The following is a 20,430-nucleotide window of genomic DNA, read 5'->3' as shown; positions in this document are numbered from 1 at the left end:
ATTTATGGCTGTGGTTTGTTGTTCCTAGCCAATGGGAGCTGTGGGAAGTGATGCAGACTGGAACACTGCTTCCCGCGGGTCCCCATGGGCCAGGAATGGCAATCTGTGGCCAACGAAACCTGCGAGCAGCAATACCTGCGAGATGCATGGGTAAATAAAGTGATGGCAGCCCATGGGAGCTAACCCTGGAGAACCATGTCCAGCCAGCAGGCTGTTTATTGATTCCCTTACTAACTGAAGCCTCAGATTGGCCTTCAAACTTATCTTCACATTTAGCTTGTCATAACTGTCTATCCTCAAAGAAAAGAGAATACAGACTGCTATAGTAAGGTCTGTATCTGAGAGGACTCCATGCAATCTGCTGGCCAGCAAAAGTACTCTCTTTTTTTTATCTTGCTATTTGAGAATGCAGGAGCACACTGGAGTCTATCGCACCTTGAGCTAGAAAGCCCCCCTTACAGGGGGCAGCTGATCAGTTGCCAATGTTTTCCCTACTGTGTATCTTCAATGCAGATCCCTCTGCCAAGAAGCATCACATTCCTCCAAAAGCTTGCTAGGTTCCATGCTGTGAGCAGCATTCATTTCTTTTGAATATTCACTCCTGAGAAATCTGCTCGTTTCCCAAGCCATATGTGTGGTCTGGAGCTGCTAATTGCTAGATCTATCCCTTTAGCAGGCCACGATCCTGAAATTCATCTGAAACCTCAACTGTACCTTGTTTGTGCACTCTTGTCATGCACGGTTCCAGTTTTTTCCTAATTTATGACTCAGCTACCCATGACCATCATACACTTGCTCCATGGAGTATAGCACACAGAAGCATTTGATCCTTCCATTACAGACAGAAATCAAGTTTTATCCTATGGAACTGCATAGTTTTACAATGCAGTTTCAAGTAAATAATCTGCTATTTATCCTTTCTTTCCTGAGCTTCGGAATTCACGTAAGGAAACAGCTCACATATAAAAATCAGATCACAGTTTAGAGTTACATGTATTTATTCTTTTCAGTCAATAGTGTGAGTCGCTTAATATTTTCCAGAAAGTTTCACATTGTTACCAGGCCAGGCCAGGTCAGTGTTGTCAGTCCAGCCCATGGTGGGATGCTGGTGTTACCCAAGGAGCCTGAGCTGCTGGACAGGAAGCAGCATGGTGAGCGAGTGCTGAACAGCCTCAACTCTGACCAGCTGCCTTGCCCAAGGCACTGGCTGCTGGCCACTGCCCCAGAGCATGCTGTACCCCTCAAAGCTGCCCAAGCCAGATGCTGGAAATGAGCAGGCATGGGTGGATTAGGTCCACTATCCACAGAAATAGTCTGTGGCTACCCATAGATATGAAGTGGAGATCAGCAGATTTGCAGAGCTCTTCCTGACAACACTTTGCTCATTGCTTTCCCTCCACAATGAAGAGATGTAAAAGTGAACTGGCTGCTCAGCGAATAGGATAAAGACCTCTAACAAGAAGAAACTGTATCTCTATGCTGCTTGGACACTCAAGGGGAAGGTTTCCAGACATAAGCAAAAGATTCCCAGTCTTAGCCAACATTAGCCCTACAGGACATATATAGTAGGGTGGCCAAACTGGCTCGTAAGCCACATTAGCTCTTTGACAGTTAAAAGTGTGGCTCTTGAAGCCTCCCCACCCTCCCGCATCCCTTACCAGGGGGCAGAAGGAAGAACTCAGGACCTCTGCTTTGCAGTAGGGTGGTGGGGTCTGGGTTTCTGCCCAGTGGCAGGGGGAAGATTCTCAAGGCTTCAGTCCCACAAGGTGCACCTGCCAGGGCTCATGGTTTCAGCAGGAGCAGGGCTGAAGCCCCACATCCTGCTGGTGCTTCCCAAGGGGCAGAAGCCCCCAAGCCCAGCAGGTACACCCCTGCTCTCGAACTTCTGAAGATTGACATATGCAGCTCAAGAGGTCAGGGAAGTTTGGCCATCCTGACACAGAGCTTGTCTGTTTTGGAAGCTTCTATTACATTTTGAAACTTAAGATTGTAACTCATTTTTTGTTCAAATGTTTGCCTGCTTTAACCTTGTAAATAACTTTCTAATTTTCTTTCCCTAATTAATAAATCTTTAGATAGTTTATTGTATGACTTGCATTAAAGTGTTCTCTTTGGTGTGAGATCTAAGGTGCAATTGACATGGGTAAGTGGCTAGTTCTTTAGGACTGGGTGTAACCTGAATATTGTGATTTTTTTATGTGAGAGGCCATCTATTACAAAGGCAAGCTTAGAATACCCCAGGAGACCATCTGTGACTCCACAGTTTGGCTACTGCAGAGCTTATATGTGGCATTTGGTTCGTGAAATCCAAGTACAGCCCTCCCAACCAATTTGGGGTTTGTGCCCTGAGGTTGGCACTCACGCTCCTGAGCCATTCTAGGACAGCTTGATAAGGACACTGAAAGCCAACTGGATACAATTCAAATATTTTTGGTTTCTTTACCAGAGTTGACATTTCTAGTCCAAAATAAACACATTTTATTCTGGCAGATACTTCAACAAAAACACACAGCTTTTAAAATGCAAGAACCTTTTAAAAATTGTACATTTAAATAAAGTGTTCCTTGTCAAGCAGTCTCTTAGGCTGTATTTCTGCAAGGACATTCAGCAATGTGTGGACTGTATGTGAAAATCCCTATGGCTGAAATAAAATGAAAACATTTCTTCAGCCAACATACAGATCAATTTTCCAAGGAATTTTGTAGGTTTCTTTTAAAGCGCTTGTGTTTAATAGGCCTGTAAAAACCACAGGGCTAAGCGGCACTTTAAAGCTAGAACACAGTGTAAACAGGACGGTATCAACCCAAGTGAAGTCATGATGAACTACCACTTTTTTACAAGCCCACTTACAAAAGGCAGGCCCTCCCACTGCACAGCCACTTGAGCCCTTTGGCAGGAGGATCCATCTGGTTCTGCAGCACAAGCAAATGTGGGAGCACAGCGTGTGCACACACTATGAATGGCAGAGTTCTCTATCTGACAGCACTTAGGAAGAACAGGCAAGTGCGGCGAAGGGCTAGAGATTTTGCTGCTACCTGGATCCCTTTGCCCTTGCTTCTCCCTTGGTTGGTATAAAGAGCATACAGAGGATGTTTTAGCCACTATGCCTCAATAACTTCCATGGGACAGCTCTGTGTTCTGGAAAAGAATACACTCCTCCCAGGCATCAGCCCATTCCCAGGAGCACTGAGCTCTGGATTCGCTCTTTTGTGCACAGGACACAGTCCATGGTATATGTGTGTCACTGCATTTTACTCTGAGCACTTTCTACTTTTGAAGACAGCAATCCTTGAAAGGGTTGCCTTATTTCTAAGGTATGGTCTGTGGAGCATTTGCCACAATGCCTCATAGTCTGACTTGGTCTTGAAAAGTAGATATTTTCTTGGATCCTTTCACATGCAGTGAGATGTCTGGGTTTTTATTATTATTATTATTATTATTATTATTTTATTTAAATTGGAAAGGACAGATGGAAAGGTTTAAGTATGGTAGAAAGAGAAAAGCAACATACAAAAACATTCAAGTTTGCTTTCGTTACATTATGTTATTGGCACACACATTAATTGGAATAAAGTTCCAATTTATAAGACGTGTCACTAGAACTGAATATGGACAGACCTACCATATTTTGAAATTTTCAACCACATGTTTATCCTATTGTCCCCTAGTTTTGTTATGTCCCTCTGGAGTCCCTCATAACCCTGCCTAGTCTTGACTAAGCTAAATAAACTTTGCATCATCTGTAAATTTTGCCACCTCAATCATCATCTCCTTACAGAAAATTAATTCATATAATAAACAACACAGATGCTAGAAAGACCCATGAGCCACCCAACTATTAATTAGCTAAAAATAATCATTTATTCCTAATTCTGGTTTTCTCAACTAGAGCCTATAGAATTTCTAATCTGACACACCATTTTATCATTTTGCCCTGTGGTTCAGTTTTTTGAACAGCCCCTTGTGAGGGACTCTGGCAAAAGTGTTTTGAAAGCCCAAATATATTACATCTAGTACTTTTTACCCGTATTTTAGCTCAAAGAATTCTAGCAAATTGTGCTGGCACAGTATTCTTTTAACGGAAGCCATGCTGATTCACCTAAAAAAAACCTGAACCTCCAGGAACTAGTCCATACATTTTGGAGGGACTAAAATATACAATTTCAATGAGAACAAAGAGAAAAAAAACATCTACCTGAAAGGGAAATCCCTTATATTTTTAAAAACAAAGAACAGGGTCCAATGGATCTTTCAAACAATTAAGAACCATTAACTTTTTTCCTTCATTTTTTGATCATCTCAAATTTCTCTCTCAGCTTTGAGGTAGGGAAGTGGCTTTCCTTAATGTATTTCTCTAGCTGTCTAAGGGGCTGGGAGCTGAGGGTGAGTCATCACTGACCGTTCTGAAGAATTGTTGGCAAGTGAGGAAGAATCAAGGTCATTTAGGGGTTTCTGGAGTGGACCCAGGGGATATTCTGGGGTAAAAGGAATGGTCCTTTCTGGGGTGATGTGGCTACCAGTGATGCTACAGAAATGCTCACAGTCTCCGTCTTTCTATCAGGGATCTTTAAGCATTTTTAACTGTACCTTCAGAGGAGCCTGTTTCTACAGCTTTAGCTGTCTGCTTAAGTCTGACACATTTCCAACTCTCCTGAAGAAAAGGAAGGAGAACTATTTGCGATAGAGTGATAATATCTGATATCTTCTAGGAATTATCGCCAAACTAGATTCCTATCCAATGGGCACCTACTTCTTTAGTTGATGTGTTTAGTATTTGGTTTGGTAGAGAGATAAATTATTTTTTCCTGGTAGTCAGCCAGATTACTGACTCAGCAAGTCTGGAAATGTCCCAGGAAATGATTGCTTAACTAGATTACATTATGGAAATAAGAACAGCCAACACTGCTCTAAACACTAAACAGTCCAGTATAACAATTTCCCAGCAAGTTATGATATTTTTAACAGGTCAAAACATTGTATTTCAAATGTCTTTTGTAAACTCAAAGAAGTATGTACAGTTATATGGATGTTAAACCGAGCTGGTGCAATTGATCCAACAAAAAAGCTTGAAAAATCACAAGTCAGTTCAAGTCAGGTGGTTTAAAACCAACCAACCCACCCACACAACATAACTTGTTCATACTTTTGAAAATTCAACTCCCTATTGTTGTGAGAGGTGATGCTACACCTTTCTAGCCTGTGTGTAAGGAGGAACACTTCTTTCTGCCCTCTGCATTTTGTGCCCTCACTTTCCTTCCCACATGATCCTTTTCTGCCTGCAGGCTGCTCTTGATTTGCTGCCTCTAGTCCGGGCAATTTGGGGGCTTCACTAAAGTAGCTGAAATGCATCCATTAGTTTATAGAGGACAGGCGATGGCCTTTACACTAATACATACCAAGTGTACAGAAAGGAGGCAGCAAGGCCTGTAAAAATCTGCTAACCCAAGGGAGAAAGATCCACAAAAGGAAGGAGATGTCATTACTCCCAAGATTCCATTATTGTCTACTCTCTTTCCTGAGATTCTTACTCTGCCCCAAAACCCATCACTGCAACATCAAACTAGCAAAGTGGAGTTTATTCTTTGCCAAGGGACTAACTCGGACGCTCTCTCTACCTGAATGAGAATGACCACCATCCAAACTACTCTGATACTTAAAGGAATGGAACTTAAGGAAAGGACAGAGAAGACAAGTTTGTAGCAGAATAAGCTGGCTCAGTAGATGGAAAACTGTCCTCTTGGGGTTAAATGCAGAAAACTACACCCTGAAACAAACAGATAAGTCTTGCCTACAATTTATAAAAGGCCAGTAGCTTGTCCCCTGGGATTCTTGATAAACCTCACATGATTTGCACAAGATTCTGTAAACCTAATTTTTAAAGGAATAAGGGATCTTGCACAAAAGGGTTTTTTTTTCCGACAAATAGCCCTGTCTACACGGGGCTTTTTAGCAGCAAAACCGCTTCCGCAAAAAGGATCAGCAGAGATATGCAAATGAGAGCGCGATTTGCATATCTTCTGCCACAAAAAAACCCCCCAAAACCCTCGGCAGTGTACACATAGCAAGGAAACCAAACTTCAGTTAACCACACTGAAATACTCTTCAGTCAACTGACTTGAAAATAGAACTATTTTACACATAATTGTTACCTCTTCATGATGCCACACTCTTCTATTTAAGACTATGATCTAACCAGGCAAGCTCTAAAACAAGTCAATATAGTCTTTTAGCATGAAATCATCCGCACATGGAAATTACGTATCCTGCACACCCTGCTCAGACATCAGTGCCAGTAAATGCTGCTTTGAATGCTCTGTTGGTACCCTGCTTCATTTTATGAAGTAATGAGAAACAATTATTGGCTTTTAACAGTATGTATATAACTCTACAAACTTTGCAGGCAGAGTTGGGGACTTCCTAGCACAAAAGCACTCTGTGGGCAAATAGCATGATAGACATTGCTCATACAGAAACATGCTTGTTTCAACTCCCTAGAGTCCCTGAATATTATTACAGGAATGTCTGGTTCAGTTTGAGTTTGTACTTGTATATTGTGCTTTGTAACTAATAAGGCTACATAATAAAAAAGATGAGGCAGCTCAATTGCGCATACTGTACTAAGGTTATAAATGAACATCAAGATTTTTCCTCAAGCAGTATAAAAGGCTGACAAAGAGAAGTGATTGAAATACTGCCATATATAGGGGCCACATTAAAAAGCAACTGTCTAGATACAACAGGTTTTAGAAGTGGTCCCTGTATTTAAAACAAGTAACAAGTAGATATGACAGTAGCCCCAACCTCTCTTTTTCTTTAAAAAAATTCAAACAAACCTGCCAGATACAAAAGCAATAAGTGACATGTTTTGAGTCATTAATGGATTCAGTAGTTTAGCAAGTCTAGTATGTACTAAAAAAACATACACACCCACACATGTTCATATCTCTGTGTGAGGAAAAACCCAGATCTGCAAGCACTGTTCTGTTTGAGAGTCTATAAAGGACTATAGCAGGAAACCAACAGCCAGGATTTAATGGGTTCTATTTCTGGTTCTGCCACTTATGGCAGAATCCGAAGAGCCTTGGATAGGTCACTTAATTCCCCTGTAATGCAGCATCCTTATGTGATGAGGGTGTTCTGACATTTTTTGTTAATAAACTTCTTTAAGATCTTTAACTGAAAGTGTTCAGAAAATATGCAATGAGGGATAATTAACAATGGATGACTTCATAAATCTTTTCCACCACTAACGTCTCTATGTTGATGATTCTGTAATTTTCAAAGTGTTATATCTATATTCTGGCTTGAAATACTGGCCCAATAAGTGGAAAAACTTTTATTAACTTTGATGGGGCCAGGATTCACCTCTCGTTTCCAGGTAAGTGGCTGTGGAGATATGAGTTATTATACTCTACGTGAATCTCTGTCATCCCCTTTTTTGAAAAGTGACCAATATGATTTCCAGTGGTGGCAAAGAGAACCTTTCCATCCACTTGAGTGGCTGTTGGTTCAAATCTAAATCCAAGCTGCACAGGCAGATACTGTGATACAGAAAACGTGTGTCTCAACAGAAGTATTATTATTATTATGACTGGAAATTAGCAGACAAAATGAAAAGTATAAAAAAAAATACAGGCTGCAACTCTCTAATCTCGCAATATCCATGATCTGGCATGATTTTAGTTAGCCGGATCTCTACTTATCATGGATGTGTCCAAGTTTCCCGTGGTCCCATAAAGTTTTGTTTACAGCCACCAGTCCTGGCTATCAGTGTTCTGTGGCATTATTTAGCTCTAATATATCTCTAATATGTCTTCTAAGAGCTCAGTAAGCACTGGAAGTATTGATAATGCTGCTAAACAATATTGACCTCCTGTGGTCCAGCAAATTCTCTACATAGGCACTGGTCAGGTCCTGGGGGTGCCAAGCTAGAGAGGTTCAACCTGTAGTTAAAGAAAGAAGGTTCACAATGGCTCATTCTTCAGATATATGGAGGAGACGGAATATTTATGCTAACAAAACTAAACCAAATATGCAGTATGCTATCACTCTGTTCTATTAAGCTCATTATTTGTCTCTTTTTAATGCAGATTTGCTTTTTTCTTTTTTCAGCCTTGATCAGTGATTCTCAATTTTATTTTTCATACTGTGACCCCAATTTTCAAAAGGAAAAAAGTGTTAGGACCATTTCTCATCTAGCCATAAAGAGAGGATAGTAGCAACTCAACTGGACTTGTTAACAACCTTAAACCCTATCTTGAACCAATGCATGCAAGAGAGTAGGAACAGTAGAAAAAAAGAAATGAGAAAGGTTTCAGTTCCACAAGCTGGGGGTGGGCGGGAGGAATAGGGAAGCCTTAGTCAATAATCCTTTTTGACAAAAGTAGTGACAATGGGGAACATAAGAACCTATACAAATAGAGTTAATCAAGGGAGGATCAATCCCATGGAATAAAGGCTGATTCTTCAGAAGAGAAGCTATCCTTTCAAGTTATGATTAAATTATATAACACACTTGAATTACTGAATAATATTCCTTATAGGCAACTAGGTTTTTTAAATTCAGCTTTATTTGTGATACTCTGGAGAAGATTTTAAATGGTATATGGCCTCTATTATCATACTAAGTGTGAAACGCAGAACTTCGATAGAATTATCTCTCTTCTCTCATTTATTCTTGTTGGCTTTTAGCAAAGAATCATTTTAATACCTGATACATACTGTAACACTGGGTGTGCAATAAGTGGCCTGCAGGCCAGATGTTGTTCACCAGGGTTAGCCCTTGGTGGATTGCCAAATGCTTTTTTAACTTACGCTTCTGGAGGCGTGGCTGCTGGCAGATCCCGTTTTCCAGGCCTCCTCCTCTTCTCCAGATGCATCTCAGATAGATGTACAATGGGAAAGATGCCAAGTTTTCACCATTTTAAATACCGTAAATTAGCGTATATAACCTGTGCACGTGCATAACCTGCATTTTTTCTTGATTGTGTTAAAGTCTTAGATAACCCGCACACGTGTATAGCCAGCAGGAGATGAACAGCACCTGTAATGAAGTGTTAATGAACCGCAGCTGATGACGCTGAGCAGTAAGTATTCTACAACCCTTATTGCTGATATAAAAACCCTTTGAACCACACCGTTTTAACATTTATTCCGTTAGTAGTTTTAACTTGTACTGAATTTTAAAAAAGTATTTTAAACTTAAAACTTTGTAAACATGCCTAAGAGGAAATCCTACACAGCTGATTTTAAATTGTGTGTTGTGACATATACAAAGGACAATGGAAACAGAGCGGCAGGGAGATAACTCTCTGAACGAAAAGTCTGTTTGGGAGTGGAGAAAGGAAGAAGCAGAGCTTGAGAAATTACACCCTAGGAAAAGAGTGTGATACAGAAAGAAAGCCAAGTGGCCAAATCTGGAAAAAAACCTGTTGAAGTGGGTTCGTGCACAGAAAGAGGACAGACGGGCAGTGTCAATGGTAGCCATACAGGTCAAGGCTCAACTTATGGCTATTGAACAGAAAATCTATGTTTTTAAGGGGGGCTTGGGAAATTGGGTGTATAAATTTATGTGGAGAAACAATCTGTCAGTTCGCGCATGGACATCTGCTGGCCAACGGCTTCCCGACTAACAGGAAAAGAAAATGGATGATTTTAAAACTTTTGTACATAAAAAAATTCATCAGCTGGGCTTGAGGTGCCCATGTCATTTGATATACCCGTTACTTGGTCTATTGCGGAAACTGGATCGAAAACAGTCAGTGTAGCAACCTCCAGTCATGAACGCACCTGTTTTACTGTAGTGTTGGCATGCACGGCAAATGGTGATAAATTAAAACCAAAGGTGATTTTTAAGAGGGTAACGATGCCGGCTGGCATTTGTGTGGTTTGTAACAAAAAGGGCTGGATGAACACAGATGTTATGAAGACATGGACAAACAGCTGCTTTCATGTACGAAAAGGTGTTTTTTAAAATCATAAATCTCTGCTGGTTTTAGATTCCTTGGCCGCCCACAAAGAAACTTCAGTTCAGAAACATATAAATGCCGTGGGTGCACATATCACCATAATTCCAAGTGGACTGACCTGCAAGTTGCAACCACTTGATGTGGCTGTCAACTACCGGTTCAAGTGCTTCATCTGAGAGGAATGGGACAATTGGATGACAAATGGGGAAGACACATTCACTCCGGCAGGTCGACAGCATCATGCAACTTATGTGGAAGTTTGCAAATGGGTTCTGGCTGCTTGGCACAGAATAAAACCGGCTACTATTCGCAATGGAGTCTGTAAATGTGAAATTCTTCCCGATGCTGACTCTTCTAGCACTGAATCCAACTATGACAGCGATTCTGATTCAACACCACAGACCTCAACTGTCACTGAAGCTCGCCTAGCCTTGGTTATGGATTTAATGGCTGTTTTTCAAGACAGTGACTATGAGGAAAGTTTTGATGGTTTTGAAGACTCAGACGCTGAGAAGGAGGATGCTGGCACTGATTCTAGTAATCAGAATGAATGAACTTATGTATTTTATGACAATGTGAGGATGGCTTTTTTAAACAGTTTTACCATATATTTATTCTTTTACTAGTTGCACAGTAAAGTTCTAACTTTTAATGTATTTTAATGTATTTTAACATCACTGTCTCTATTATTTAATTAAAATATGCTGCTTTTATCAAGTAAGAGTCAGTCCTGTCTTCCTGCACTTGCAGTAAAAAAAACCCTGTATAACACGCGGATGAATATAGCCAATTGGAGGGCGGAGGGGGGAAGAGGGGTTTGTAAAACTTTGCATAACACATGGGTTATATACGCTAAAATATGGTACTTTGGCAATGTACAACATTAATCTTCTCTGAGTTTCAGCACGGATTATTCCAAAGATGGTACCTTTGACATGCAGTGTCAATTACAAAAAATAGGAAAGTGTTCTCCTTATGAAAACTAGATTTATACTCTATTATATTACATGGGGGTTAGGGTTATTGTTTCTTAGTTATTTCCAGATTAAAACCACAAAGCTTGTTTTAATTAAAAACAACTCAGTACAAATAAGGGGAAAATAGAACACTGTAGCATTATATTATCAAAGAGCTTGTGCCAAAACAATTTGTACAGTAACTAAATGCCAGCTTCAAATAGTGTCCATTTTAACAATGTAAACGGTCATGATACCTGAAGAGATTCCCATATTTACCCTCATATGTACTATATGTTTCTGTATCATCCTATGTACATGTTTAGGTATTGCTTTAAAGGTAACAAGAATAACCAGCATAGCAAAATTAAATCCAGGCAGATTTAGCTGGAACTGTATCAAGTTCTGAATAGAGTCTTTAATGCCAAGTCTTACCAAAGTTTTCTCAGCTGCAATTTAAAATTTTAATTGATATAATATGAAAAACAAGAAATTGCCATATGCATTTTCTTTGGTTTCCTGTATCATGTTGCTATATTATTTTGCAGTCATATTAAATAGCTAATTCTTAGTTACACATAACCACTATGGAAGCGGTTACCATAGCCGCACTACCAACCTTAATATAATATTCAGATAAGCATTTTAATACATCCATACACCTGTTGACCAATAATTCTTCCTTTTCTAACAACAACAAGGAAGTTTTCAAAGCCTGCTCTTCTTCTCTGGGTATATCTCAGACAGCTGTTACAATGGGAAAGATGCCAAGTTTTCACCATTTCAAATACTTAGACTCTGTACATTAAACAAACTTTTCTGGGTTTCAGCATGGATTTTCCCAACAGTACCTTTGACATGCAGTCTCAATTACAAAAATAGAAATGTGTTCTCCTTATGAAAACTAGATGTATACACTTCTATTACATTACATAGGGCTTTAGGGTTTATTGCTACATAGTTATTTCCGGATGAAGTCTGCACAGTGCAGAAGTAAAACCTTAAAAAAAAAAACCAAGCCACTGCCAGCCTTGAAAATTCCCATGTATCTGAAAATGAAGCTGGGTTTTCTTTCCCATACATCAACAATGGTAACAAATATTAAATCTCATGAAGAATAAAGGTGCCACTTCTACATCATCTCTTTTCATAGTAGAACCAATTAAGGAGTTTTTAAATTTTATGTTTAACTAGCAGATGTACTCAATGTTGCTTGGGTCCATAACTCATTTTTAGGGGGTTGAAAGGTAGAGGGGGCTCGGGGGGGGGATCTGAGGGTAGGCTGTTTGGAGGCTCAGTGCAGGAGACTTAGAATAGGGGGTTGGAAAGTGTGGCAGGGCTCAGGGAAGCCCGAGGCCAGCTGGTGCTATGCCATCCTGCAGGTGGCTTCTCCCCGAGGGAGCCATGGCAGCAGGAGCTGTGCTGTCCTGCCCCAGCTGGCAGTTCATCCGGGGTGGGGGGGAGCAGCAGGAGTGCGCTCTTCTGCCAATGGATCCTCCCAGTGGATGGAGACAGTCATGGTAGACCGGCTGCTTCCTTGGCCAGGCAGGCTGCTCTGCCTTGTCAGCGATGCTTCCTGGAGGGGCCTGTGGCAGTGGGGCCATCCCCTCTGGTGCTGTGACTGAGGACTGGAGAGGGGAAGTAGTTTGAGCTGAGGCTTTGGGGTAGGTGGGCCACTTACCCATGGCCAGTGGCCTGCAACTTGCAGAGTCCCGGCCTCAGCTGGTCACTCTCTTACTGGTGTGACTGCCCCCCTGTGGTCAGTTTGCTGCGTAACTGTCACCAGCGCTTGCTGCCCTCCTTTGGTCATTGTGGAGCATAACTGTCCTTATCAAGCTCTTTTCCATTTAATGAGAAACAATCAGATTACAGGCATATCCCATTGTCCTGGTACAACCAAACCCTGGCTTTGCTTTAAGTTAAAGATAAGAGAAAGCTGCACACCTAATTTGCTGGGCATAGCTCTTGTTTTAGGAGGAGTTCTTGAACAAATGGACTCACAGATAGACGGACGGAGGGATGCACATTTCTAAACTATATAGTAAGATAAGTTTTATTTGTTTACGCTGAATACAACAGAGAAAAAACAGTAAGCACTGAACTTCTTGACTCTGGGACAATGTGCATTTTGGAATCTGAACATACTTCTTACTTGTGTGCCTGGTCATTCTCTCTTTCAAGGCCAAATCAATACCATGTAGCTACATGCTCCTGAATTTTGAAAACATGACATACAAACCTGAACTAACCCATTTGTGTCTTAAGACTAGTTCTAATTTTAGGCCTGAAAAATAAAAGGTGCTGAACTTCTAACACATTTGTTCTTGACAGATAGAGAATGGAGTAAATTTAGTACATACCTCATAGCTAGGGCTGACAGGAGACTGAGACAGCAAGTTGGAAAGAGGAAAAAGCAAAACAAAGAAGTAGAAAAAAAGACAGAAAAACAATGTTACTTATGAATGTTTTTATCATTTTATACTGAGAGGCTACTACACAGTAGAATATAAAAATTAAAATTGATTTGGTGTTCAAATAGAGCTACTAAATTATATAGCATACTCTGTGATCTTCACATTCTTAAAATTTTGTTGAAAAAGCAGCACACTGTTGAATAAACAGCATACTACCCCTGAATTGATAATGGAAAAAATCACTGTCAAAATTCTGGATCAAGTTTTTAAAAATCAACTATAAGTGCAGACCCATAGACTCAAAAGAAATAATGTATATGCTGTATTGCCGATTTATATGTGTAAATACTTGTGCCCTAAAGTGGGAAGTTAAAGTTGTCTCAGCTTTATACTTCTGGCACTATACACAAGTTACAAATGTGATCGTACTCTATAAAAGGACAATTAAAACATTCTGGCATTCCATGTTTATTTTCTCTCAAAGACTTCCATGACAAATATTCACTTTAAAAGAAGAGATTTTTCCCCATTCCCATTTGTTTCCCTTTCAAAATAAGAGATTGTTAACACTGCCTTATAGTTTGAATTACAAAGGTGAATAACCAAAGTGCCATGTTTTAACTCCTCTGTGTAGATGCATCCACACTACAGCTATTTTGAAATAGTTATTTTGGAAAAGCATCATTGAATGAGGCTCACAGAAGTTGGAATAAGCTGTATGTTATTTTGAATTTATTTCGAAATAATGGAATTACTGTGTCGAGGCTCGCATTGTTATTTTGAAATAACTGTGCAGTGTAGATGCACCTAAACAAGGGGACTGGAGCAGCCCTTGTCACCCACAGCGCAGTGGTGCTGGAACAAGAGTGGATCCCGCCACCTGCTGCCAGTGGTTAACCGGTTAAACAAAACATTTAAAAATTTACTGTAGGCAGTTTTTACATCGCTATTCTCAGCTGTATTGGCTCTGCAAGATACTCTATTTACTTTGCAGAGACAACACAGCTGGGAGTGAGTGAGCATATTAATTCTACTCTTAACTGTAAAAAGTAGTTAACGCTTCTTTTTATCCCTAAAGCAAGCAGAACTGACTGAATACAATACAATCAGTTCAGTAAGAAAACTGTCACATACTTTATTGAGACTACAAAAGGAGGAAGAGCTGGAGGGAAGACTTATGAAAAATTTATTTGACTGTGCATATCTGCCCACCCATAACTGTTTGAGACCACAAAATTAGAGGCAATGTTGAATGTTCTGTGAAAATATGGCATTTTAATACAGCATCTTCACATTTTCTCTAAAACGAGTCATCTTTTTGCACGTGCAAGTTTTATGCATGCATTTTTATACTTACATTTGTGCTCACAAAAATGGGACCTAATATCTATATTAGACAGAGAACTAGCTTCTAAATTTTTTTTAATTCAAATTATTCATCTTATTATTTTGAGTGTCCACAAAATGTTCAATACCCATAGATCAGAGCAAATATAAAACCATCATGGTGTCTGTCTTGCAGCACCTAGCAATGAAATATAGGACACAACAAAACAAGAATAGTGAGGAAAGAAATGAGGGGGACAGACTGGAAAGACAAAGGTCATACAACCTTATCTGCAACCAGAAAAACAATGCAACTCTCTTGGGCTTTGGTCAGGTCAGATCATTTTTGATGAATTCCTCCTGCAGCGGCAGCTGCATGCTCCTAGTTCTATCAGCCAGAACCACCTTACTGAGGCTACATCTAGACTGCAGGCTCCTTTTGGAAGAAGCTTTTCCAGAACAGATCTTCCAAAAAAACTTTCGAGAGAGCCAAAGCGCATCGAAAAAGCAAGATAACATCCACAATGATCACATAAAAGGCCACCCGGAACCACTTCAGCCAGGACTTTAGGTCACCAGTTGCTTCCGAGTGCTCGTGCCGAAGTTTTGATGAGACACGTGCTTAACGGGACCCCTGTGGAGAGCCATTTCTCTGCTTATGCTGGATGCTCGCCTACCTCTTCAGGGGACAGCAAAGCTCACAGTGCCTGCTACAGTTGCCTTGCTTTTTTGGATGCCACAACAATTTTCTTTGTGCCACGGAGCCAGAGCTGCCCCAGGCATGAGATGGCCCCACACTGCCATGCTGCAGTTCTACATCAATTTGTGCCAGCTACCTTCCTGGCCTTGCATAAGCTTGACTCAGAGCTCATTCTGGAGACCCTCTCCCTGTGTGCAGGAGCAAGACCCGTGCAACTGCACATCACAGAGGCGTTTTTGGAGGCAGGACACCAGTTCCAACTGGTGGGACCGGCTAGTTATGGAGTAGTGGGAGGACCAGCAGTGGCTCCAAAACTTCCACATGAGGAAGACCATTTTTTTGGAGCTGTGTGCCTGGCTCACCCCTGCCCTCCGATGACGTGACACCCACCTGCGGCCTGCCATCCCCCTGGAGAAGCGGGTCGCAATCGCCGTCTGGAAGCTTGCCATGCCCGACAGTTATTGATCGGTGAGCAACCAGTTCAGCATGGGGAAGTCCACTGTCGGGGCCCTCCTCATGGAGGTAAGACACATTCATACAGCCTGAGCACATCTACCAGCCAGGCAGTTCGCAGCTAAGGACTGATACACCTAATAGTAATAAAACTTTCCTAATTAGAAAATACCGGACATTTTATATGTCCGGTATTTTCTCAATTTGTTTCCTGGAGAGAAGCCTCAAATACCGGACTGTCCAGTACAAAACTGGACACCTGGCAACCTTATCCCTCTTTGCACCCTCCTTCCTAGCCAGATACCAATCTGCTCCTGCTCCCGCCTTCTGGAGAGCCCATGCAGTGCCGGGTCCCCCAAGCCCTGGCCCAGACTGGGTGGAGGATGCAGCCAGGTGAAACACTGAAAATTTATTCATTTTTAATTCTTTTTTTCTGTGTGTTTATATTTTTGGGCTGCAAAAAACAGTACTGAAAAAAAACCAGGTTCCAACTAAAGTAAAAAGTGTGGGAAACCCTGATCTAGCCAGCTTTCTATCCATCTTACAGTCTATTTATCCAATCTATATTCTCTCAACTTGCTGGTGACTGTATCAAAAGCTTTGCTAACGCTGGCACTAGGGCTTTGGGAGGACCAGAAACAACTTAGTTGAATATTCATCATTTGCTTAATAAATATGAAAATATGCAAATGACTGTTACCGGTTCCCCCAAAAGGTCGTGAATGGATTTGCTGATCCCCCTGTCAAAAAGTTTGGGAACCCCTGATCTATATGTCATTCTAAACTATGGTAAGATGGTAAGAGTAAATGCTTTGTAAAGAAATGTTATTATTATTTATGCACAGACATTAATTATGAACCCACTATATTTCTTCAGATTGAAATTTAGAGTGATAACTTGGACTTTTTAAGTATGATTACAGTAAGATTGATTAATTAAGATTAATTCAAGGAACATATGCCTAACGACAGACAGGCAAGCCTTTATTCAGAATTACAAATCTAATAAAGTTTTCAAATTCTGTTGCACAGCTAACAAAGTATGTATATACAGAAGCCTGCACCACAGCCCCAGATCCCTTTAAAGTTTACCGTGTCCCCCGAGACTTGCTGAGTATTCTATAGTACAGACGATTTAATGTTCCAGAAAGTTTCTGTAATGACAGTTCTGAAAGCTTACCTCCACTATGTTTACACACAATAATGGCATCCTTGAGATCCTCAACTCAGGCTACGTCTACATTAGACCCAGAAGGTCAGTTTAAGGTAAGCAACGCCAGCTACATAAAATACATAGTTGGAGTCAGCTTACCTTAAGCTGAGCTTGGCAGTGTCTACACAGTGGGAGTCAGATTGGAGCAAACACTCCCCTTGGTTTTCCTTAGTCCTTGTGACCACAAAGAGTACAGGCGCCAGCTGGAGCTGCCCTCAACATTTTATTTACAGGTCTATACCATACTAGACCCGCTAAATCGAATGCCAGAATGTCAGTCTCTGACGTAGGGAGTGAAGATGTGCCCTATGACACCCAATCACTAATGTAAGTCATCATACAGACTTTAGCTGATCATTCTGAATCATTACTTAACTGGGCTGGATACACACAAATGGCCTTAATGACAAAGACGCCATATTCTGTCATCAACCCGCTGACCCATCCTGCCTCCCAAAATTATTTGAAACAATTATTTTGTGTGAACAGCACATTTTCAATATATAATCATACATTAAGTGAAGTACAAAAGTAGCCTGCATTTTCCACACGTGTGACATTCAAAATTCAACAGTGGGTTATAAAATAATAAAATATGAACACATATATTTGTTCCTAGACAGCATCTTATCCTTTTGAATCCAATATGAGGTGTTTTTTTGTTTGTTTTTTGGGGGGTTTTGGAAGTACTAAGGCTTGGAGTTGTTTTAAACTATTTAAAATGTATGTAAAGTAGTAACCCACTTTTTAAATCATACTTCCAGATACAGTGCCATATTGTCCTTTAATTCTATTTTTATCAATATTGTAATGACATTAGTAAATGTGAATTTCTAAAATAAACTTTTGAAAAGAAGCACAATCTGCAAAGTTTTTTCCTCTATTAGATATTTTAATTAAGTTTTTATTTAAAAAATGCATGTAGCCATAATGTGCACCTAAATTTCCAAGAAACTTAAGGCTAATGATAATTAGTGACATTTGAAGATAATTGGGATTCCTGGATGATGTTGAATGTAACACAAGGCCTATGCCATTTGAATAACACTCTTTTTGTATGTCAAGTTCAATAAGTGTAACATTTTAATTGAAAAGAAAACAAGATAATGATTATTCACATATGCTTATGAATTCTTTCCTCTTTTTTGAATTAAAATGTTTTAAAATTTTCATTTAGTATTAGGTTCATTTCTGTGTGCACAGTGCAGCTTTTTAGCTATTAAAATGTCAATGTATAGAGCTCTGATTGAATGCAAAATTAGTATCTGCATTCACATCTGTATCTGCAAAAATGAACGGTGGATATCCCCATTGAGAAGTGTAGATATGAATATCTGCAGATATAAAATGGATAGCCACAGATGGGCAGGGCTCTAGCAATGTACATATGATTTAGGTATCCATTTCCATGACAAAAATATATATAGTAACCTAACTTTTTATTCTTAAAGGAAATATATAAATGCATGTATTTTATTTTATAATCCAAGTGCTTGTCTACAAAGAGTGTGACAAAGCAGGGTGATTAGTAAAGCTCTCCAACTTTCAGGTAGACCCTGATGGCACATTAATGTTAACGTGAATAAGAATGCACTGTTAGGAGCTATGGAGGACAGTCAGAATGCAGCATATTAACGTCCTTGAAAAATCACACCCCTGTAGAGTACTTTGCTTGTGGCAGGCAAACAAGCCCTAAATTTTTTTTCCTAACTCTAATACTCTTTTTAAAATCAAGATGCACATGTAAACATCAAATACAAAAGGATGATTTGCACAGAAAACTATTCTGTTTAGTAGTTAAAACTGTTGTTTGTTCTGTAGGAATCATTGTGATTTATGCATTATACAGATGAAAGAAGTCTGCATGCATACACATACAACCAAAAATAGAACTTATTCAAATATTTAATGAGACCCCATTTCAACAGTTTTCCTGAGGCCATTTTTTGCTGTATCACAAATCAATACATATGCTGCTTTGACGTGCAAGATTTTTTTTCTAATTATGGGCTAAACATATTTGTCACATCAATTCTAATTTATATGGGTCAATTCTACAACCAGTTGGGACTACTCATCTAAGTAAGGGTGACAGCACCAGATGCTCAAATACAATAATACTTCAAAAATGGATTATTATTCATTATACTAGGGTTATGATGGAAGCCAATCTTAACAAATATGCATTAATCTGATAAGATAACGTCCTTACTGTTGTGTTAAGGTACCCTTTTCACAACAAAATATGGTAAATTTATATACCCTTCCATCACTGTGTCTAGGAGGAAGAACAAAACCCAAAACATTAAATTTCATTTCTTTTGCAAATCTATAATTTTAATAGTTAGATAATTGCATACCAGAAGAGCCTCATCTGGGGTTGTAGGTGAGAGTTCTGCAGACACTGTCCGAATAGTGTTGAGTCCCGTTAAGGAAACATTTGAGAGTCGTCTTTTACGTACACCACTGCAGTTGTTAGGGATTTTAAATGCACACCTCTTATGGTAGTTTAGGCCACATCCTGAAAAGGAAAATACGAAACTGCCTAATTAAAGATCATTTCAGAATAAAGTAGAAATGAATTTTTATATTGAATAAAAATGGCACCCTAATTTTCTCTCAAGCTATTGTTATTCAGCATTACTTTTTAGCTTTGAATTTTGCTGGTTTAAAAAAAGATGTCAAGGCAAATCTCAACAGTCTATAGATAATTCCACAAACTTCCCAAAGTTATAACCATGACCAAATCTCAGTCTTAGGCCTTTATTTGCCAAGAACCTATGAGCAGAAGACACTTCGGAGACTGTACAGTCAGCACATGGGAGGTAGGGAGAAAGATTTAATTTCATGTTGTCATTGGCAACATTCCAACAGCAGCTTAGGACAGATACTCTGGGTAAAGTGAGAATCGTCACAACAAATATCTATACTCTGATCTCTTACCAGTATCACTCAAGTACTACTTCAATGAAGAAAAAAATTAGATCCAGAGTATGAGAAAATGTCATGAGACAGGCCTTTCCTCAGATACAGATTAGATCTGGACAACCCTCAGTCACGCTTCCAGAGTGAGGCTTCTACCTGCCATTAGTGTGAGGAAGCTTCCTGACCCCGCTGCCATAGGCAACAAGCACTTCCTGCTTAGCCTGTAGAAGCTCTGCTGTTTCTATGCAGAATTTACAGATTCTCTGCTCCCAGAGGAACAGCTTGCCATATACAGCTCAGATTACTGTTCCACTTAACACACACAGCCCGAAGATAAGTTTATAGCTCAGACAATTAAAATGTTATTTAAGTACAGATTCAAGAGATAGCAAGTTGAAATACTGAAAACACATGGTTACATAAAAATAAAATCATACCACTCATTTCTAGAGCCTAGACTTAACAAGATATTGTC

At 39.8% G+C, this 20,430-nt stretch overlaps 1 protein-coding gene and 1 long non-coding RNA gene across 5 annotated transcripts in view; one reads left to right on the top strand and one right to left on the bottom strand.

Annotated features, from left to right (window-relative positions):
- PRKD1 (protein kinase D1) overlaps positions 1-20,430 on the bottom strand; it is a 258,627-nt gene that overhangs the window by 40,101 nt on the left and 198,096 nt on the right. For 2 of the 3 annotated variants that reach the window (XM_075926994.2, XM_075926997.2), the window contains exons 4-5: positions 19,391-19,551; positions 13,285-13,308 (exon numbers count right to left, since the gene is read on the bottom strand). In XM_075926994.2, coding sequence (XP_075783109.1) covers positions 13,285-13,308; positions 19,391-19,551 — 185 coding nt within the window. The remainder of the gene's footprint in view (positions 1-13,284; positions 13,309-19,390; positions 19,552-20,430) is intronic. The other variant, XM_075926995.2, reaches the window with a different exon arrangement.
- Positions 1-20,430, top strand: part of LOC142829117 (uncharacterized) — an 89,515-nt gene that overhangs the window by 6,788 nt on the left and 62,297 nt on the right. For both annotated transcript variants that reach the window (XR_012903407.2, XR_012903408.2), the window contains exon 2: positions 8,996-9,086. This is a non-coding gene — a long non-coding RNA (uncharacterized LOC142829117). The remainder of the gene's footprint in view (positions 1-8,995; positions 9,087-20,430) is intronic.

Source organism: Pelodiscus sinensis, chromosome 5, assembly GCF_052426305.1.
Source record: "Pelodiscus sinensis isolate ZL-2025 chromosome 5, ASM5242630v1, whole genome shotgun sequence".
Lineage (NCBI taxonomy): Eukaryota > Metazoa > Chordata > Testudines > Trionychidae > Pelodiscus > Pelodiscus sinensis.
The sequence above is the reverse complement of the archived record's forward strand: the minus strand, read 5'-3'. Positions and strand labels throughout refer to the sequence as shown.